The sequence below is a fragment of the Antrostomus carolinensis genome, unplaced genomic scaffold, assembly GCF_000700745.2.
Source record: "Antrostomus carolinensis isolate BGI_N321 unplaced genomic scaffold, ASM70074v2 scaffold922, whole genome shotgun sequence".
Lineage (NCBI taxonomy): Eukaryota > Metazoa > Chordata > Aves > Caprimulgiformes > Caprimulgidae > Antrostomus > Antrostomus carolinensis.
Window position 1 is genome coordinate 31,537 of NW_010298729.1, and position 22,089 is coordinate 53,625.

Below are 22,089 nucleotides of genomic sequence, written 5' to 3' on the forward strand. Positions count from 1 at the left end.
CTAATTAGACTACTTAGTTTCTTTCAACATGGATAGCTTCCCATGAGGCTTCTAAAGTTTTTATCTCACTTTTTCAGTTTAGCCTAAATGAATTTTAAAGAGGTTTTGTCTACCATGTTCTTTATAGGTACTATGTGAATCTCTGTCAGAGTGTACATGAGGGACCCACAGGCTGCCCTGAAAGAGCCAGTATTTGTAAGAAAAGCAACAATGGAGACGTTCAAGTTCTTGGACTTGTTCATACACAGAAGCTGAATGTGACAGGTAGAGTTACTTTTGTTCCCATAGAGAGCTAGAGACAGTTAAACCGAGCTGTAGTGGTTCTTAAGTTATGGTGATGCCTTTATTTTGAAATACCTTTGACAGTGAATCTTGTGCTTAAATACAAAACCAGTAAATGCTATTAGTCAAACTTAAAAGTGATGAGAAAACATTGAAGCAAATAAACAATGTGGTCACTAAAGCTGTAAGAAGTGAATTGTCGACCTGAACATCTAGAAACACTTTTTTTACAGTGAGAGTGACCGAGCACTGGCACAGGTTACCCAAAGAGGCCGTGGAGTCTCTTACCTTGGAGATACTCAAAAGCTCTCTGGATGTAGTCCTGGGCAGCAGGTTCCAGGTGGCCCTGCTTGAGCAAAGCGTTTGGACCAGGTGACCTCCAGAGGTCCCTTCCAACCTCAACCAGTCTCTGATTCTATAATTGTGGGAGGGGGAGTAATTTTTGTTCATCCTGTTTTGAAGGACTTGTTCTATGTCCACTAATTTCTTCAATTGAAGCAGCATGTGAAATATGACTAATTGGCTTCACTCTTAAGAAAAGAAATTAAAAAAAACATCAACCTTACTCAAGCTTTCAGTTTAAAGAATATTTTTTAAAATTGCTGCTGTTTGTGAAATTGAGGGAAATTTTCCATCCAGCTACAAAAACAATGGGTTGTACTGCATGTGTTTATTGCCTGAGTTAATTTATAAATGAATTATCTTAATTTACTCTTAATGTTTAAAAAAAATGACATCTTAAATGCAAACATTTGTTACCACTGTACTGGTGACCTGAACACACAGTACGATGGAAATACGATGGTGTTTTAGGAGTGCTGTAATTGATACATGGTCTATGCAAGGGAAACAAAAAATCCTACAAGTTACTCTAAAGTAATGAAGTCTGGAGAATGAGCAAAGGGAATTTCTGACAGCTGCTTACGTAAACCTTGAGTGTCACCATTTTTCTCTTCTAGGTGATACAGTGTACATTAGTTATTCCAGTGGGCAGGAATGTGGGAAGAACAAGGAAGTAAGGACAATTATAGAACTAAAATGTGCAAAAACAGTTGGCATGCCCATGTTGCAGAGGTGAGTAACAACACACCACTGATCTTCATGGTGTATTCCTTTGTATTGCTCTAGTAAACTGTAAGTCTCAGGACAGTGCCTGTCCATTCATTTTACCTTAAAATAATCCGTGGTCTGTACTTGTCAGACATGGATCTTCTGGACTGCCTGCACCTGTTTGCTTCCATAAACAATTGCATTCTGTATTTATCTTAAAATTTCTGGGCAAAAATGTAAGCATTCTAATTCCAAATTAGATCTGAAAATGGCTAGGATGCTGCTGTTTTCAATTTTGGTTGTAGTACAGTTACTCTTAACTTTGCTCTAAATCTGTTTAGTAGAGAACACTTACTGTAGATAAGTGATCGAGCTACTAAAACATGGTTTATTGTAGCCTCAATACAGATTATTTAACTAGAAGCTGTCCAAAGTGAGGTCTCTATGCGTGATCACAAATACTTAGAAAGCTTGATGGCTTTTTGTTCGGTCTTGTTTCGTTAACTGTATATTGCTTGTAGAATTGGGAAACTGAGCAAGATGCTCTGTATGAGTCAAAAGAACCAGGCAGCAAAATCTGACTAGCTTATATTCCTCGTGCTGCTTAAATAATGTGCAGCACTTTAAACCTGCGAAGAGCAACCTAACATGTTTGTTAGCTAAAATATTTTGATAAAACCCTCTGATATACTGTGTGATTTCTGTAACTTTTGAAGTAGCAAGTTCAAGTGCAGCCAGGTCTTTTCAGGTCTTGGAACTGCAGAAAAGTGCAGTGCAACTTTTCAAGTAGCTTTTTTTGAGTGTTCCTTTACTATTTTAGCTTATTCTTGGCATGACGCTTAGGCAAGACATGCCCACACATGGGTTATAAGCTGTATGTCTTCCCTTTCTCAAGATACTAAGCACTTGTTACTGTTTCCTGGAATCATGAGTTGTCTGTTACTTGGTAGGATTGATGAAGAAAACTGTGCTTACTACATCACTTGGGACACACGTGCAGCTTGTGCTGTGAAGCAGCAGGAGGTGGAGGTGGTGAATGGAACAGTTATTAATCCTGCAACTGGGAAAAACTTCTCTCTAGGGGATGTTTATTATAAGTAAGTAAAAAAAAAAAAAAACAAAACCCAAACAAGCAAAACTCCCCAAAAAACCCAAAGCAACAAAACCTTGACAACAACCAAAACCCACACCACCTTAGTCATGTAGAACTGTACTGCAAGAAACGAGCTTGGTGTGAATATTCTATGTTTCCTTAACAGTTCTTAGTTGTTAAGAGGAAATAGTACTGAATTCAGCTGTTCAGCCTGGAGAAGAGAAGGCTCTGGGGAGATCTTATAGCGGCCTTCCAATACCTGAAGGGGGCCTACAAGAAAGCTGGGGAGGGACTTTTCATAGGGGCAGTTAATGACAGAACAAGGGGAAATGGCTTCAAACTGGAAGAGGGTAGGTTTAGATTAGATATTAGGAAGAAGTTCTTGACTGTGAGGGTGGTCAGACACTGGAATAGGTTGCCCAGAGAAGCTGTGGATGCCCCCTCCCTGGAGGTGTTTAAGGCCAGGCTGGATGAGGCTTTGAGCAACCTGGTCTAGTGGAAGGTGTCCCTGCTGATGGCAGGGGGGGTTGGAACTGAATGATCTTTAAGGTCCCTTCCAACCCAAACCATTCTATGATTCTATGAATTCACCTTGTACCAAAGACTGACTCTAAGGCCTTATTAATAGTGCAGCTCACAGGTGGGCTTACAGCTTTGAGCATATCCAGGTGTACTGAAGACTAGTCTAAAGCCTGCACATACTTGCCTTGATCTCTTTATTGTGAGTTATTGCCGTCTTCCATGGTGTATAGACCATGTTCAGTGTCAGATGTTCACCGCCATGTTCAGTGTCAGATAACTTGAATACACCTAGAATACTCCTTAGCTTTTTATGTTGCACCTTTTTTCCTGCTCAGATGATCAATATGGAAGTAGGAACCCATGCTTCAGAAGCCTTTGAAGTGAGGAAGGGCAGCTCTGGAGGAATAGTCAAGCACAACTGAGCTCAGGAGAAGGAGGGGACGACCAGCAGTTACACTGACTGTACTACACATTGCACATAACTCTGGTCCAGAATCTCTTATAAATTACTATATTTCATGTCAATTCTACTGTTATGGAAGGAAATCTGCCCATACTAGTGTTACAGGAAGAATAAATTCTGCTTGCAGGGCACAAACCGTTAGTGTGCAGGATTGGAGTAACAGAGCAGAAGAGTTGTGAATAAACCTGCTGTGCAAACATGGTGATAGCATTGCCAGCATAGAGAAAGAACAAAAATCAAACAGACTTGGATGAAAGAGGAGAGAAAGTCAGGATGAAAATAAAACTTGGTTATGTGAGATTAAAGGCAAATCATACTTGAGCAAGCTCAGCCTTCGAGCAAGTGGCTAGAACAGATAGCTGTAATCTCAGGGCATTCTCACTCTGACCAGCAGTGTGAAAGGATACAACTGTAAATAGTACTTAGGTAACGCTTATGGTAGAACTAGTTACCCTTCAGGAGAAGACAGCTAAGCTATGCTCTTTATCATAGCTACAGAGCACACAATACGGTTCTTGTGTTCAGTAGGCTAGCTTGTCTGTGAGCTTCTGAATCATGCTTTTGTCTCCAGTTTATCTTAATCATTTGGAGGTATTTACATGTTATGGGGCAATATAACTAGAAAAAGTTTGATTTTTGTGCTTTCTTAGATTATTTTTATGCTAAATATAATCTTCATTTGTTCAGGGAGGAAGCCTCAGTCTTGCATCTTTTCTGGTTGCTGAATCAGTCACTCCAGCTTGCTCTGGAATCAACCAGTGGTAGCAGCTACCACTGTTGCTAATTTTTTGTTTTGGGACTAACCTAAATCTGCGAGTTTAGATCTAAGGACAGACCTGCCTTCTGTTTCCGCAGGTTGTACACAGCTTCTGGTGACATACGGACAAATGGTGATAAATATGTGTATGAAATTCAACTTTCTGGTATAAGAAACTCAAGTTTCCCAGAATGCTCTGGAGCAAACATCTGCCAGGTTAAAACTAATGAACGTCGCTTTCGGAGAATTGGTTCTGCCAGAAAAGCTAAATATTATGTTGAGGGTAAGTACTTGTTCACTAGCCAGAATTCCTTGATACTCTGTATGAATTGCTTCATCAGAAAATGCTTCTTGTTTCATGTCACCTGTGCTAATCCATTTCTTAAAGGTATCCAGAGTCTGTCTAGCGGAATTTAAGTTGGTTTTTTTTCTTACTGGGTAAACTCAGTTGCAGTTGTGGCCTTAATAGGATTTGGACTTGATGGTTGTTGGAAGACTTTTGTAGAAATAGTGCAAGATAGAAGATTTGGTTTCCTATTTCCCACTGTGCTTGTGCTGCATAAGCAATGATCTCCTTTGTCTAGCTACTTTTTGTTGTGAAGAGCTTAGCCCACTGTTCCATAGCAACTGATGGGATCAGCCACGTGAAAGTATAAGCTCATCTGCAGATACCACAAAGTGTAAGCTGTTGCTGCAGAACAAATACATAACTTTCTAGGGTCTAGTGTTAACAGAGTGTTCTCAAGGAAGTAGTAAACTATAAGGTTTTCTTCTCGTTGTAGATGATGACTTGGATGTCATATTTTCATCAGACTCCAGATGTGGTAAAGATAAATCAAAGTTTGTGTCTTCAACCATTTTCTTCCACTGCAGTCCACAAGTAAAAGAAGGCATCCCTGAATTCCTTCATGAGACAGCAGATTGCCAGTATTTATTTACCTGGTACACGTCTGCTGTGTGTCCATTAATGTGAGTAGTTAACCATTTTCTGAAAGTAGCTCTTGTCAGCACTTCTTAGCTAAAGGCTTTTTTTTAAATTATTTGTTCACCACAGTGATTGTGTAAAAATGACAGGCTAAAAAAGCAGTAGACTCATGGGTAGACAGAATTGGTGTTCGTGTATGTGATGTTTGGTATATGACCACTAAATAAAAGCTTGCCAAGTTGATCTGTCCCTGAAGCTGCTTGTTTGCATGGGAAATGGAGAGGCATGATGGAGTTAATGTTGTTCTCACTAAGTAAAACCTAGTGTAGCTAATAGAATGTGCTGTTTCATGTTACTGAGAGGAGTAACCAGTATTTCAGTAAGGTTTTTTTGTCCCCCTGGCCTACTGTATGTAAAACCATAAAGCCACGTTAAAGACAGGCCATCCCCTCTATCTGCCTACTTCTTTAGGCTGGAGTGAAAATAATTACAGGTATTAGAGGAATAATGAGGTATTTCTGCAATTAACTGTGATCAGCTTATCTACAGATCCAGAAAGGAATAATGAGGTGACAGTGTTAAAATCAGAGTGACTGTATCTATGTCCTGGCATTATTGACGTGTCGTCAGCCTCACTGTAAAGAATGGAGTGACTACTTCTAGGACTGTTCATTTTCTGGGTGCTAGCTTGAAAACACAAGGAAACTGTTTATTTTAGTTTAAACAGGCAATTGAGATTTGTGTAGTTTCATAGTCAGCTGGAAGGTAAATAATTGCTGTAGCTTTTGCCGCTTGCTCAGGTGCAAGTTTGGTTCCCAAATGGCATCTTTGTGTGGATGGCTGCTGCTGTGTAAGCTCTAGAGTGCCTTATGCACTCCAATCTTGACTGTAATCAGTTTTATGCACTGTTGGGAAGCATACCAGGATGTAGGCACAGTGCATACATTTTTATTTTTTCAGTGATTTTTACTTAGAACAAAATCCCCTGAATTCAGTTCTTTCTAGCTATTAGGTAGGACTGATGGGATGGGGTGGCATGTTTAATTTCTTTGAGTCTGCTGTTTCTAATCCCCTTTGATGCAACTGGTCAATAGATCTTACTCGTCCTTTTCTTCCCAATGTATGTTGCTAGATCAACCACTGATCCAGGAAGCAGTGAGCACCAGGCGGATCAGGAGGCCCAAGTACATAAAGGCCTTTCAAGGAGAAGCCAGGCTGTTGGTGCTGTGCTGAGTGTCCTCCTGGTTGTTCTTACTGCATGCTTAATAATCTTGCTGTTCTACAAAAAAGAGAGGAGGTAAGAAATGACGGGGAGGCTTTAGAAGTTTCTTTGGTAGAACTTGGTTTCCTCAGTGAAAGAGAAGTAGTGAACTTTGGAGATTCAAGTTCTGTTTTTCAGTTGTTCATTTGGCAGCATCAACTGTCAAACCACTGGGTTTTTTTTGTTTGGTTGTTTTTTGTTTGTTGGGGTTTTTTTTAACTCTCCATTACTGTCTGAAGGTCCATGTAAAGAGGGCTGGAGTACACAACTAAATTGGGCTAGTCTTTGTTGTGGACAACTGCTAAATAAGGAGTATAAAACAACGTGACAATATTGTTAGTATTTGATATCCTCCTTTTATGGTGTTAAGCTGAAACCATACAACAGCAGCAAGGACCAAGTGCAAGTCCTGCTGATTCTCTGCTTTCCAGACAAATTTTATTCCCCCACTGCCCCCACCATTAAACATAAAAGGCCAGAGGTGTTTCAGAACAGTTACCCTGGAACTGAGGTAAGGGGGAAGATGTACATCATCATGGACTGAATTTTGTTAGAGTGGTTCAGGGTCAAGTGTCACTATGCAATAGCTTGCAGCTTGCTTGATGGAATGCTTTATGTTGATGGCAAAAATCCAGTGTAGAAAAGTGAGGGCTAACAGAGGGGATACAGTCTTCCTAATCTCAGTATTCTTTCTTCCTCTTCTTTAGGGAAATCGTAATAAACAAGATAACGAACTGCTGTAGAAGAACATCTGGTGTTTCCTACAAATACACAAAGGTAATACAGTGGCAAGATCCAAGGTTTTGTTTACTGTAAAATTTTCTTAGTATGAAACTTTTATTAATAAATAAATAACCCTCAATTCCTAGTTCCTTTAGTGCTTGGAAACCATCCTGTGTGGCTTCAGGAAAGCCACACAGCTGAGATATCTGCATCTATATTGTGAAATGGGAAAGGAAGATAGAGTTGAGGAAATGAAAAGCAGTCTGTAAATAGCCAGATAACACATAAATGTACAGGAAGAGAGAGAAGTCTTTTTCAGACATAGTGAAAAGTGATAGTAACTGCATGCTATTGCAGTGTTACTATCTTATGACTAAGTTAAACCCCAGGCCATGTGTGGTGTGGGTTCTGCTAGTTGGGGAGATCAGTGTGTGGCAGTATCTAGAGTGGTATACACAGTCTCCTCGTGCATTTTTTTTTTTTTTTCCTTGCAGATAAACAGTGAAGAAGAAGCTAATGAGAATGAAACAGAGTGGCTTATGGAGGAGATTGCAGCACCAAATCAAAGAACAGCAAAAGGAGGGCAGGAGAATGGTCACATTACTACAAAGTCTGTTACATCTGAAGCCTTTACTTCTCTCCATGTGGATGACCTGGACAGTGAGGATGAAGTCTTAACCATTCCAGATGTAAAGATTCAGACAGGAAGAGGACTAGACAAGAGCAAGCACTCACAAAAGAAACCACTCAGTCTTGGAAGTGATGACAAAGCTTATTTGCTGAATGGGGGAAAGGGAAGGAAAGCAAATGCCAAGCCAGGCCAGCAGCAGGCACAGAACTCTACAAATACAGTATCGTTTCATGATGATAGTGATGAGGACTTGTTGAATGTTTAATAACCCTTCTTGTGCCTAATCAAATATATATAGAGAGATTATATATAACGGGACAACATTTCCAACCAAATATGAGGACTTCAGCCTGAAAGATTTTTCTGAATTTTGCCTTTAACAAGAAACCATTGAAAAGGGAAGAAGAGAAAGATTTCTTGCTTGTTTACAATGATCTGTTCAGTAATGACTGGATTTCTAACATCCAGTTGGCTGAGTTATGTTGACTCTCTCTAGCCAGGACACTTTTTTTTTTCTTTTTCTTTTTAAGCCTCAGCATAGATGTTAAATGCTTGCTTAAAAAAGAGAAACCTTTGAAAGGAAAGGATTAAGGCTCAATAAAGCCCCTGGCTCCTGAGACTCAAGTTATCTGACTACTAGCATTTTAACTCCTTGTATTTATTGATCCTCACTACTCAGGTTTGCTTAATAGCAACATGTTCTTCCTGCCGGCAGGGTATTATTCTATGGGTTTACCCATTGTAAGACAAGGAAAAATTTAACTTTTGTGTGTTGGGATGATTTGATGTAAATTTTGGAACTGGTCTAATTTATCCTGTAAATTTGAATATCCATTCTAATTTAAACAGATCATTGGTTCAAAGGTATTGACTGAAAGGTACAACTCTGTATAGTTTTAGCCTGAAATGGTTGCTCTTCTTTGCATGATATTTTTTTGGTACTGGTCATATGACTGGCTTAATCAGTATTTGCCTAAGCAGCTGACAAAAACCCAAAGATTTTTTTTTTTTTTTTCCTAGATCATGGCTGGACTAGACTGACTGCACAGAGAACCAGAGTTTTCAAGCATGTAGAGGCAGAATTCCTATAATACAATCTGCACTGCCCAATTTGTTATCACCAAGAAAAGCCCAACAATTAGAAGAGCCCTAGTTGGTACAATACCTCTCTCTGGTATTAATTACAAGAAAAATAAAATTTGGGCCAGTGTTTTCTGATAGCCTAAGTTCTAGCTTTTATGCTATGGTCGTGGCTGTGGTCATCGATTTGAAATGTTGCTGGCAATGAATGCAAGTCAGATTTCCTCTAGCAGTCTTGCTCTTCTCCAGATGTTTCCTAAATTAAATTATGGGCAATGGTAGGGCTTCAAAGCATGGTACAAGTACATGCGTTAGTCAGAATTTTTTTGAAACTTTTCATTGTTCCTTTTGGCTGGCTTACTCAGTTTCAACAATGGTTTCTTTTTATAAAAAAAACTCCATTTTGAATCAAAATAGTGTAATATAAAGTATTCAGCAATTTCAATAAAAGATATGAAGTGGGTATTCCAAATCCCACATCTCAAGTCTGGAATCTTTCCTACACTAGTCTGTAATGCTGCTCATCATCCTGGTGATAACTTTTTTTTTTTTTTTGCTGTGATAGCTAATATCTTAATTGCATCACTCAAAATGAGAACTGATGTTTGATGACAAAGATCAAAATATATAGGTAAGCCCCAGTGATGTATTCTTTCTTTTATCAGACTTGGGTTTTCTTCCTCTTGTATTGTTACCATGAAGCTGTAAATCAGTTCAGCTAAAGCTGCATCTTGTCATACTTAAAACAAAAGCAGCATTTTTCATATTTAGCATTAGGTTAATCTGGGGGAATGAGAGGCTTGACAGTATATTTTTAATACTGTCAGTTACCATTGCAACAGTTCTCTCTGTGGATGTTGAAGAATGCTGCTTCCCTTCCCCAAGTCTTCAAGGCTGGCATTTTGGAGTTGTTTGATCCATGGACCGCTGCATTAAGTTGTTTCCCATGGGTTAAGGCGTAACACAGTGTGGTCTCTTTGTTGTGACTGGGGATGATGAGGTTTAGGTAGAACAGAGGTACTCTGCCCAGGGGTGCTTCTCTGAGCAATGTCAGTGATATATTTCTGATATGCAGCTGATAGCAGTGAGTGGCTTCAGCGCCTCGTCTTGGAACTGTGGCGCACTTTTTATCTAGGCATTTGTAGGTAGGCTGACTGAATCTTACCTTGTTCAGAGCTGGGTGCATGATGTGCTTCACCAGACTATTTTTCCAGGAGAATACCCTGCTTAACCATAGGGAGGGACATCTGATGAGAATAGTGGGGACCAGATGAGTATGTACAAATGGCTGGGCCAGGAGCAGAAACCTTACCGTCAACAGCATGACTCCCTGGGAAGGGAGCCTCCAAGACACCCACCTGCACAGCACAGTGCCACCCAACCCCTGTCTGGACTGCAGAGACGATGGTGGTGGGAAATAAGGAAAAAAGGCCCAGTCTGGATCTAACTTTTTTTGTTCATGTGGTACTTAGACACACCATTACCAACTGGTTAAACAAAAAGCTCTAAGTGGGTGCAGGAGAAGAGTTCTTGTTACCTTGCTTCAGCCATTCCTGCCTGAGAAGAAGAGGAAGGAGAGGAAGGAGGCACATCCGTGTGATGTAGGGAATGATCTTAGAGTGCTGGTCCACAAAGAAGCTTTCATAGCTGGTTGGGCTACTATTGCTCTGATGGCTAATGGGCAGGTGAAGAACTGGTTCTGTTTCTGTCCCTGGGCCAGAATGGCCTTCTAAGCTCATTTGTTTTTTGGAGTGTATTGGGAGGGGGTCTTTAATTTTTTTGCCTGGTTGCCTAAACTCTACAAGTTACTTTCCAGACCACTTTTCACTTTTTTTCCATCTTTAAAACATTGTCTGCACTTATATTTTTGTTTCTGATGGAAGCAGCTGTTGTGCCCAAAATGTGTTGGAGTAGCAAGTGTCTATCCATAGACAGCATGAAGTATCATTGGAACCTGATGTAAGGGGATTTTTTGGGGGGTGCTCCACAAGGAATTGTACCTAAAATCTTACAGGTCTTACAAAATACCTGTTTTGGCTTTAAGTATTTTATGTTATGACTTCCCAAAGCTATTCCCAGTGTCGAATTCCTTAGTGAATGCTTTTTATCTTTTGTATCACTGCAAAAATACTGTGTTCCCTGATGTAGGTGGAAGAGGTTTTCCTCGGAAATGGAGGAGTGTGGCAAGTGAGAGTGGCTGCAGGGGTGAGACATCCATGATACTGGAGTTTGGGGGAAAGCTGTTCCTTTACCATTACATGGCTCCATGTACAGACACTGCTGTTTCACAGTGTACTTACCTATTCTTAATAGAACCCAGTTGTTAAGCCTGGATCACATATGGTGCCAGCAACTTTTCATTTGCTTGCACATTGGTGGAATTTGCAATCTATACTTGCTACTTAAAATGCCTCTTTGAGGAGCTGGTTTAGCTAATTAAGAAAACCCCAAAGTGCTGTGGCTGTTAGCAGCTTTTCTGGAGAAAAGGAATATATGTTCCCTGATTAGGGGTTAAATGCAAATTCTCCTTGGGTGAATTAAGGTCTGATTTCAAATGAAACCTAAAAAATAAAGCTTGCAACATGTAGTTTAATAATTTATGGAGTTAGTCTTGACTTTTGGTCAAATGTCTTTGTTACTTAAATAGCTTTGCTGCCAACTAAATATATCAGTGCTGCAGAGAAGACCTGGAAGAGGTTTTTGGGGTGGTTTTGATGTCAAAATGCCAACCTTAGATGACATTTTGGAGAATGTTGGAGAATTTGACAGGTTCCAGAAGCAAACATTCTTTGTCCTGTGTTTGCTTTCTGCTGCTTTCACCCCGGTGTACGTGGGTGTCGTCTTCTTCGGGTTCATCCCTGAGCATCGCTGCTTCAACCCCGGGGTGGCTGAGCTGAGCCAGCGCTGTGGCTGGAGCCTGGAGCAGCAGCTGAATCACACGGTTCCTGAGTGGGGGCCGATTTCAGCAGCCGCTGCAGGAGGTACGAGGTGGACTGGAACACGACGGGCATCAGCTGCACCGACCCCCTTGGTAGCCTCGTGGGCAACCGAAGCACCATCCCCGTCGGTCCCTGCCAGGATGGCTGGGTCTATGACTCACCGGGGACTTCTCTTGTGACTGAGGTAAAGACAAATACACCACTTCCCTTGCCTCCTCAGTTACAGCCAAGCTGAGGGACATGGGAGAGGGTTGGCGTCGCCTAGGCTGCGTTAAAGTGATGCCTGCTTACCTGGATGAGGGGATCTTCTTGCCCAGAACTTGCACAGGGCGCTTTGCAAGTTGTCTTCCCTCTGTCCCTGCTGTGAAGCATTGCCTTGGCTGCTCAGGAGGCTTATATCTCCAGCTGGGGAGGAAAGCATATTTCAGCAAATAAATCCCTAGGTAGATAAAGTCCAGTTCTGACTGAAACTCCTGTCACATGAGAGGTTCGATTGGTGGAGATGTGTAAACAGCTCCTGCGAGAGGGATCAGTGGCTCACAGCACTATGAACAAAGCCGACTGATCCCTCAGCAAGCATGCTGCACAGACCTCCTACTCTTCCTGGAATCCTTGTGCAGATGGGAAGGTCTTGAGTTCTTTCCTCATTTAAAAAAAAAAAAGAAAAAAGTTTTTAAAAGTGTTTCAAATATGATTGAATGACTATGGATGGGGGAAAAAGTAATTGCCTCACTGAAAATGGTATTTAAGCTACTTAGGTGTACTTTAGTGTTTTAACTGCTTTAACTTTAAAAACAAATCAGTATCTTGGATGACAAACTTGACTCTGTCATAGAAAATTCCACCCAATTTTTAGAGATGGTGGAAGTCAGGATTCTTTCCCCCATACATCTATCACAAACACAGGAGCAGGTAAATCTTGTGCTCTAACAACTTCAGCATTTATAGTTTTGTAAGAGGTTGGGGCTAGATTTTAGATGGTGTACTGTAAGTGTACTCCTTTCAGCAAAGTATGGACCATGTGATATTGAAGTCAGGAAGCGAGACACCTCAAACAGAGGGTGACCCAGGACTTCTACAAAGCAGCAGCGCAACAGGCCAAGGCTTGAACAGATGCTGTGGTCCAGATGCCCCCACCATGATCTCTTGAGATTGTGGGAAGCTGGAAACTTGCCGTCTGTGTGGATTTATACAGTCATGCTCTCGCATTAATCATCTTCCCTTTTCTTCTGAAGGGGAAGCAAGGCCAGGCCCATGGGCCACTTCCTTCACAGGGTAACCAGAAACGTCACGTGCCTCTGCGTGCCTTTTGGCAAGGGGTTTTGCTTTTGGATGTGACTTTCCGTGAAGGCTCTCAGGCTGTGTTATGTTGTCCCTTGCTCTGGCAGCCAGCTGAGGAAAAGAGTAGCGCAGTGTAAAGCAAGTTATTTTGCTCAAAGGAAAAGTTTACACGTGGAAGACTATCCTCGTGGCAAGCCTCAGAGAGCATCGGGACGAGTATCTGGTTTTATGTTGATTAAAGATGCATAATAAATAAACCCAGCTTTAAATAAACTCAGCTACCAGTAAGATGGGAAAGGATTCTCAGGCGTGTTAGGGCAGCTTTTTGAAATAACTTTTTCTCTAACAGCTTTTATGTATACCTACTTAAGTAAGGTAAGAGAACTAAGGCCAGATGGCAAATATACATGCATACCCATGTGGTATAAAGCTTGGTCCTGGATGCAAGATACCTGGTCTCCAGACACATCAGGCTGTAGGAAAATTTAGTTAAGCCAAAGGCCAGAACAGAGATAAAATGCTGTGGCCTCAGGGTGGGTGCAGATCCCACCTCCCACCCTCCTTCAGGGAGCTGGTGCTCCATGGGAAGCGGGATGAGGCAGGCTTCTGCAAGCATCTAGGGTACCTTTAGTGAAGGCATCACCCTTAGTCCTGAGGGGTCTGCAGGGACTACTGTGACATTTGAGGCAACCAGAACTGCTTAGAAATGTTCACCATCAGCCATAAAAAAACTGTTTGAAAAGGCCAGGGTGTCATCAGGTCCATGCTGATTTGAGGCCTGACAAAAATTAGGGCCCCGATCTTAACAGGTAATAATAACTCAGTTACGTTCTTTCCAGTAATGAGAGGTGAGACATGAATGGGAAGTACCAGGAAACTGCTCAAGGGCTTGATCCTGTTTTTAATGTTGCACACTTAAGTCAGTAGGGTTTCTGGGTGCTGATAAAAATGATCATTGGCCCAGAAACAAATTTAAATCTTTAAGTGATGTGAAGGAAACTTGTGGATGTGAGCCAGCTCCTCCTTTCACTCTCTTGCTTCTACCTGTGGTTGCTCCTTTAGTTTAACCTGGTGTGTGAGGACTCCTGGAAGCTGGACCTCTTCCAGTCTGCTGTGAATGCTGGGTTTTTTATTGGCTCCATAAACATTGGCTACATAGCAGACAGGTATGTGTGGGCTGACAGTAAAACCCTCTGACCTCCCTTATCGGTGTCTAGCAGCTAAGCTTAGATACAAGCAGAGAAAGGTTGTGCAACTGCTATCGTCTCTGCTCTCCCCAAAAGAAGGTCGACCACCTTGTATGTTCAGTTGTGGTATGAGGAGCGAGTACTCTGTCTCTTAGGTCATACTTGGTGGTTTGCACAAATCTCCCACTTGGTGAGTCCTGCAGAACCCCCAAGGACTATTGTAGAACCCTGCATGCCACACTCTGTACCGTGCCACCCCAGAGCCCTGGGGTGTTAACTGGAGCCGGGAAATGCAGGTTTGGAGCCCCACTTGATCTGTCACACTCCGTTTGGCTGCAGCTGGGAAACATCTGGCTTCCTTTGGAGAAAGGTGGAAATAGTACGCGCAGAGATTGCCAGATAGGTACAGCAATGGTCACTGTGAAAAAGCAGAAATCCTGCTGTCCTGGCATCTTTAGCTCTCTATTCAGAGCCAGCAGAGACGGCCGCCCCAGCCCAGGCAGATGGGGTTAAAAAGAAACAAATGTCAATATTTTAAGGCCCTTTTCACCCCTCGTTCCCTTCTGACATAGAACTGTTGGTATAGCAGGCTCTGAGTTGCTCCAGCTGTGACATGCAGCCCACTCACAACGAGATCCATACATATTAGATTCTTAGAGATTAAGGTTGTGTTATATAAATCTGTTGCACAAAGACATATCAGAATCATAACGTTAACCCATACTTATTTTTCACCCCCATTATAAAGAAACCAGATTATTAAGCTGCCTGTTCTGAAATTCAGGGATAATAGTCACAGTTCAAATATATGTAAATACGACACTATTGTTTTTTAACTTGGGAAATTTTTCTTTTGCTTAGCCTTTGTGAAATTTCAGAGCAATTGGCACAGTAATTTTTCAGGGAATAGAAAAGCAGATAAGTTGAGTAATGGGCTAAGCATAAAAGTCAGTATGTATCTGTCCCTTGCATAGCAAAGTTAATCTCCAACCCCTGACCCGAAGGTGCATGAAGCTCTTGCTAAGTTTAGAATGACTGTGTTTTCATGACCAGTGTTTTACTTCACACGTTTTATCTTCCAATCCAGGTTTGGCCGTAAATTTTGCCTCTTAAGTACAATCTTTGCAAATGCTGTCTGTGGGATCCTTCTGGTCTTCGTGCCCACCTACCTGTGGATAGTCATCCTCCGGTTCTTGCAAGGGCTGGTCAGTAAGGGCTGCTGGACCGCAGGCTACATCCTGGGTGAGTTCAGACCTTCTCCCAGCAGCAAGACTGACTGCAGAAGATGAAGGGGAAAAAAAAAATCCAAACAAAAAACCCTGAACAAAAGCCATTTAAAAAAATGCCTCCCATGGTGCTTTATCAAGGAGTTTTTTCCCTCTTTGACTTCTCAGGATTTTTTCAAGCACTATCATTAGGGAGAAGCAACAGTAGCTTTCAAAACTCAAGCAAGCCGTGGTATATTATGGCTGTTACCTCAAGATAGGCTGTCCCCTATGATGCAGATCCCCTTTGCAGGTCTGGACCCTGAGGCTCCTCTCCCTCCCCTCAGGCTCCAGCTGGGGAAGGTGACAGCCCCTGAAGAACACCATAGCTGCTGGACCATAGCTGCTCCAGCCCAGTCACAGATGGAGTGATGACAGAGGAGGCCATTAAAGAAGCAGGCAGAGGGTGGGGAAAATTGGAAGCATTTTTATGACACAAAAAGCAATTAAAAGGCAAACAGAGGCTTTAAAGCCTAAAAATAACCGAAGAACAGTGTGTACTGGCTGAGAAAAGGGCAAGCTCTTTGGGTATCTGTGCACTTGTCTAACTGGAGGCCAATGCAGGGGATTGCAAAGCCATGCGAGGAGCCAGGCTGTCCCGATACATCTCCCAGCACCTTGCACTGGTTGTGTCTGGTGGCACAGCACAGCTGTGTGGCAGCAGGGCTGGGGCCAGCGCCAGCTCAGGACCACTTTCTGGTGTGTGCTAGAGCTGCCTGGGATGTCTCTGACTTCACTGGCGTGGAGTTCAGGCTTTTGTCAAAAATACCCAACATCAAGCAATAACCAAACCAGCAAATTAAATACTTTAAATGCTGCCTAACAAACCTTATCTGGATTAGGATGTCAGATGGCTCTACCAAATAGCTCTGAGTGATCCAGGTCACTGTGATAGTGGAAAAAAATGTAAATGTCAACACCCTAAATGTCCATCAAATCTTTTAGCAGGGACATCTTGCTAACACAGCTATCCAGATGTCTGATATAAATAAAATAAAAACATCTAGCCCACAGTCCAGACCATCTTCTGCCAAGACATGATTGCTCCTTCCTGTGCATATTCTAGAGGTTTGCTTGGCCTCTTGAATCTTTTCCTGGTGCAAATTAAATCTTCATCACCTCTTCTGGGGAACTTTATGCCATTTTAGAGCATAAAATCTCTATCAGGACAATGACTTGCCCTATCCTGATATTTTCCCTCAGTTATACCTTGTTACTTCTAGATTCTCCTTGACCTCATGAGAGAGGTCACCCTGAATCAGCCCGAAAGCCCCTTTAAACTTGTATCCTTTTCCTAAGGGTGTCCAATACTGAATGCCCAGGGAAGGGTACAAGGACAGAGGAACCTTATTGTCATGCTCTCCTGGGACACTTGTCTACACTTTATCTGCTTTTGGCTCAGTCCTCCTGAGCCTGAGATGTCTTTGTCTCTGTGCATCGTTTGGCCAAATGGTATTAGCTAATCCGTGGCTCCAAAACCCAGCACTTCAGTTGCTAAATAACTGCTTTCTGTTCTTTTTCTAATCAGTTCACTTTCTTGAAATAACACAACTGGATGCAAAATTTTGAGTATGCTTGTGCCTGCCTGCTGGAATAATTACTTTTAGCTCTGTATCAACAAGTCAAAACTGGTGGGTCTATCCTCTGATAGGCAGCTCCAAAGTGCAGATGAATAGCGAAGCCATCCTGACCAGGCAGCTGTATGCCATCCCATGGTACAAGCATTTCTTACATACTTGGAGTGAGATGCAGGCTGAAAGGCTGCACTTAGAAAACAAAGGGTGATGTTTCGTTATTGGCTTTGGATACTTTATGCAGGCTGGCATTCGATTTTACAACAAAATGCATCTGTACGCTTTGAGGAATGTTTGATTTACCTGGAGATTTCCACAACAGAGGACAAGTACTGGATGCTTTAGACCAGTGTAAGAACAAGAGTGCAAGTGTTTTCTCCTCTGCTCAGAGTTTGGGGGACAGAAAAGCAAACCTTACTCTATGAGCACTAGGGGATTTTTGTCTGGAGGCTTTGTGCCATGTAGCTCAGGATTACCAAGACTATTTCTTCAGGGTGTTAATACATGTCCTGGCTTTTCTATAATAATTTTCTTCTGAGTAACTAGAATAGCACAGTGTTTTGGTTTCAGTGTGGGATTTGTTGTGAAAAGAATGTTGATAACATGCTAATGCTTTTACCTGCTGCTGGCAGTCAAGGGGCATTGTGTTTTGCTAGTCTGCGAGTGCAAAGGACTAGCGGGGAGAAGTGTAGTAATTAGCAAAACTCAAAATTGGCCTTTGGATGTGCCAATGATATATCATATCCTATTACGTCATGTTGATTGTATTAACGAGGGTTGACTGGAAAGCTAGGGATTCTTTTGGGGATCATTTGGGCTTGCTCTTCTGGGATTGCGGTTTCAGTTTTGGGACTGTCTCTGTTCTGGGATCACTAGCTGGGGACAGGCTGGGCACCTGCAGGTGGTGAGCAATTGCAGTGTGCATCGCTCATTTATATATTCTATTATTACTGTTGTTGTTACTATTATTATTTTATTTCAATTAATAAATTGTTTTTATCTCAACCCGTGAGTTTTCTCACTTTTACCTTTCTGTTTCTCTCCCCTATTCCCTGGGGTGGGGAGAGTGAGTGAGCGGCTGTGTTTGGCCACTCTCCAAAGGAGTGAAACCACCACAGTGCAGCATTGGTCTTCCAGTGTCCCTGCAGAGCAAATTACTGCTACACCGAGCTGTCATTCACCTGTCTCTGTGCATGTTTGCAGTGACGGAAGTCGTTGGTCCAAAGTACCGGAGGACGGTGGGCATCCTCTACCAGACGGCCTTTTCCGTTGGGCTCCTGGTCTTTGATGCCATCGCTTACGCCATCCCTCACTGGCGGTGGCTGCAGCTCACTGTCACCCTGCCAACCTGCTTCTTCCTGCTCTACTACTGGTAAATGAGCTTTTGATGTACCTCTGCCCACAACCCAAAAACCAGCTTCTTCTGCCTCCCAGGGCTTCATACTGAGGGAGATTTGGCACTGCTTTTTGGCTGTGTGTGCCTCTTAGTGCAAAGAGGAGGCACACAGCAAAAAGACTGAAATAGCACCCCTCAGCAACTGAGACTTCATTGCACCTTAGCCTGTGTGCTGCACCTGACTTGTGCTTAAAAGAAGGACCACTTTGAAAAACACTAAAGGAGAGTGATTTAATATCATATATTATCTTCATTAAGCATTTCATAAAGGAAAAGAAATGCCTTCACGTAATTTAGTGGGTCCTGCACTGAAAGGATGGTTATTGAGAGATTATTGGATGCTTACTTAACTTTAACAGGTTGTTTAGATGTTCTTTTAAGGAAAAAATGTTGCAGCTTTTTGTGGTCCAACCAGAAGAAGGCACATGGGTTCACCTTTATTTTAGATTATCTCCTCTCTTTTTGATTGATATTTTTCAGTTTGAGTGCTTTGACTTGAGAAATTATCTGGATGGGTTGAGAGGTTAGGAACAGTAGAGAGAGATTTGTTGTCTTCCTTTTTCCATATTTGTGAATTGGTAAGCCCATTCCAGCTTGTTTACTGCTTCTTAACCTGTGAGGCCACAACTGGAAAATGGCTCCCTAAGAGGAGTGAACAGGCTGAATGCAATGGTAGCACTACTCTTGCTCAAAGTCCTTCCTGGATTTATCTTTAGTAAACTCATCTCTCACTAAAGCCACTACATCAACTGCTCCTCTTCCCACTCCAGCAGCTGGATATACTAATTTTCCTGGTTGGGGGTGGGGGGAGGGAGGACAATACAGACAGAAAAACAACAACAACAACAAAAACTGCAAACAAAGAAAAAACTCACCTGCCTCTGTTGATCCAAAGCTCCCTCTCCACAGTCTCCATACATGAGAGCACTATATGAGCTTTATGTTTTGGTATATAATAGCAACTGCTCGCATTGTAGGTGCCTCCCAGAGTCTCCCAGGTGGCTGATCTCTCAAGGAAAAAATGACCAAGCTATGAAAATTGTCAGTGATATGGCTAAAAAAAATCGGAAAAAGCTGCCTTCCCATTTTGAGGTGAGCTCAGGTTTGCTTATGCATGTAAGCAAACCAGTCCCTTCCATCAGTTCCTCCCAGTAGAAGCTTACTGTACTTTGTACTGGCTCTTCTGCAGGATACTAAATTTGAAGAGGAAGATGGAGGAAAGCAGAGTCCTTCATTCATTGACCTAGTCAGGACACCACAGATAAGAAAAAACACATTAATTTTGATGTACAACTGGTAAGATGATGATGTTGGAGAGCTGTTTTTGAAGCTCTGGTTATGAAAGCTCCAGCAGGACACAGACCTTGGTCCTCTGACTGACTAACAAAGCTGGGATGCTCTTCTCTGCCTAGGTTCACAAGCTCTGTCCTCTACCAGGGGCTCATCATGCACATGGGAGTAGCTGCTGGGAATACTGGGAACATATACCTGGATTTCCTCTATTCTGCGCTTGTTGAGTTCCCAGCTGCTTTCATCATCATCATCACCATTGACCGCGTTGGACGGCGCTACCCCTGGGCTGCATCAAACCTTGTGGCCGGGGCTGCCTGCCTTGTCACAGCCCTCATCCCAGAGGGTAAGTCACTTGCGTGGGGCCATGTGATGGCTTCCCACCCTGTCATTGCCCCCTGGGAACAGCACCTGCCTCTCCCTCCCTTTTCCTGAGATCCATCCTCAAAGGTCTGCAAACCCACACTCGCTGTTGGGTGCTGCCTCCCTGACTTTTGGTAGTGCTCCTTGTGCTGCAGAGGTGAAATGAGGTTGATTTGTAGCACTGCTAATAAACCTCAAAAGCCCTGTGCTGCTTTGGGAGGGTCTCTGTGCCACAGGTGGTGCTGGCTGTTCCTGTTCCCTCATTCACACAGGTGAAACAAAGCTCCCTAAAAACATCACAGAATCATAGAATGGTTTGGGTTGGAAGACACCTAAGATATTATCTAGTTCCAACCCCCCTGCCATGAGCAGGGACACCCCCCATTAGACCAGGTTGCTCAAAGCCTCATCCGACCCAGGCTTGAAGCCTTCCAGGGAGGGGGCATCCACAACTTCTCTGAGCAACCTGTTCCAGTGTCTCACCACCCTCATAGGAAATAATTTCTTCCTAATATCTAATCTAAACCTACCCTCTTCCAGTTTATAGATAGCTATTACCCCTTGTTCAGAGGTCCCCCCCTAAAGTACTGCTGGTGCATTAATTGACTCCTGCTAAACCACTGGGATACTTTTAAATGTGTTGAATGCATTTTCTGTGCAGATATACATTGGCTAAAAGTGATTGCTGCTTGCATTGGGAGAATGGGAATCACAATGGCTTTTGAGATGGTTTGCTTTGTAAACACTGAACTGTATCCAACATACATCAGGTAGGTGCATCCTCCTCCTCATGGGCATTTGGCCTGGAAACAAATAGTTGAGGCCAATATGTATGTTACATTTTATGCTCAACTAAATTATCCTCAGGTGCTTTAGAACTACAGGGGTACTGCTGAACATAAAGTAGGTGAAGCATAAGTAAAATGCTCTAAAAAGTAGATTCATGAGGACAAATGTACTTTAAGGCAGATGAAAAGTCATATGACTGAAATAAAGGGAAAAGTGGAGACAACCAGGATGGATGAGGGTTCTGCAGTACCACATAGTGCTTGGATTTGTATCTTGTTTGAGTCAAAGTAATATTTATATAGATCTGTCCAGAGTGGAATCTGCTATGGAGAATGTGTGTTAACTTAAGCCCTTCACCTGAGGACTGGATTTTTTCCATGTTTGTAAGTGGGCTGCAGGGTGAATAGCTCAGAAGTAGATATGTGTGCTGCAGGTATCTAAAGCTTGGGAGTTAATTATTCTTCAGAATTTCCTTTTTCTACCTAGTGACTGTAGGCCATTGCCTGCAGAGATGATGTCTGCACTGACCAAATAAATCTTACTCCTCCTTTCTTCATTGGAGAGACACTGATTATATGAAGCTACACAACATACGAAATAATGAGACTCTATTAATCTTGTTTCTCTATCCATAATGGATACAGTGGAGTTCTGAATTTTATTATAATAGTGTATAGCAAACAGAAGGGTTGTTTGTCACCCCTTGTACTAGGTCACCCAAGAGATATTGAAACTAATGTTCTTACATTTTTACTGTACCCAGAGACTCCCCTCAGACACTTTGGGCATGATTCTCTTCTGTCTTTAACCTTGGGAACTTGCTTATACCTGTGAAAATACAGATATACTCTCACGTTCCTATTTGCTAAGCCTTTTATTCTTGCAATACTTAGGTCTAAATAACTTCTGGATGTGCCCACCAGTGGAAAACTAGGGCTTTGCAAACTGTTTTGGCATTTTGTGGTCTGCTGAGCCGCGTGCCCAGTGCAAGGGTCAGAACTGTGATCTGTGCCCTTCCGTTTGCAGTACTGTGATGCTAATGTGTTCCCTTTGCTGTTGAACCAGGAACCTCGGGGTGATGGTCTGCTCCTCCTTGTGCGATGTTGGTGGAGTCATTGTCCCATTCATTGTCTACAGACTGGTAGAAGTCTGGCACGATCTGCCACTGATAGTCTTCAGTAAGTGCCACCTTAACTTCCTTGCTGGACACTCCTGGGG

The 22,089-nt window shown here is 42.5% G+C and overlaps 2 protein-coding genes across 2 annotated transcripts in view; both read left to right on the forward strand.

The window, feature by feature from the left end:
* IGF2R (insulin like growth factor 2 receptor) overlaps positions 1 to 9,259 on the forward strand; it is a gene marked incomplete at its 5' end in the record, with an annotated part of 40,095 nt that extends 30,836 nt beyond the window's left edge. The window contains 8 exons of the mRNA XM_010162516.1: positions 128 to 264; positions 1,242 to 1,356; positions 2,283 to 2,429; positions 4,266 to 4,450; positions 4,950 to 5,136; positions 6,225 to 6,389; positions 7,061 to 7,130; positions 7,571 to 9,259. Coding sequence (XP_010160818.1) covers positions 128 to 264; positions 1,242 to 1,356; positions 2,283 to 2,429; positions 4,266 to 4,450; positions 4,950 to 5,136; positions 6,225 to 6,389; positions 7,061 to 7,130; positions 7,571 to 7,972 — 1,408 coding nt within the window. The remainder of the gene's footprint in view (positions 1 to 127; positions 265 to 1,241; positions 1,357 to 2,282; positions 2,430 to 4,265; positions 4,451 to 4,949; positions 5,137 to 6,224; positions 6,390 to 7,060; positions 7,131 to 7,570) is intronic.
* A 2,250-nt stretch (positions 9,260 to 11,509) lies between these two features.
* LOC104520732 (solute carrier family 22 member 2-like) overlaps positions 11,510 to 22,089 on the forward strand; it is a 12,591-nt gene continuing 2,011 nt past the window's right edge. The window contains 10 exon segments of the mRNA XM_010162514.1: positions 11,510 to 11,744; positions 11,747 to 11,910; positions 14,070 to 14,173; positions 15,282 to 15,436; positions 18,237 to 18,405; positions 19,407 to 19,521; positions 19,619 to 19,725; positions 19,842 to 20,065; positions 20,744 to 20,852; positions 21,937 to 22,049. Coding sequence (XP_010160816.1) covers positions 11,510 to 11,744; positions 11,747 to 11,910; positions 14,070 to 14,173; positions 15,282 to 15,436; positions 18,237 to 18,405; positions 19,407 to 19,521; positions 19,619 to 19,725; positions 19,842 to 20,065; positions 20,744 to 20,852; positions 21,937 to 22,049 — 1,495 coding nt within the window.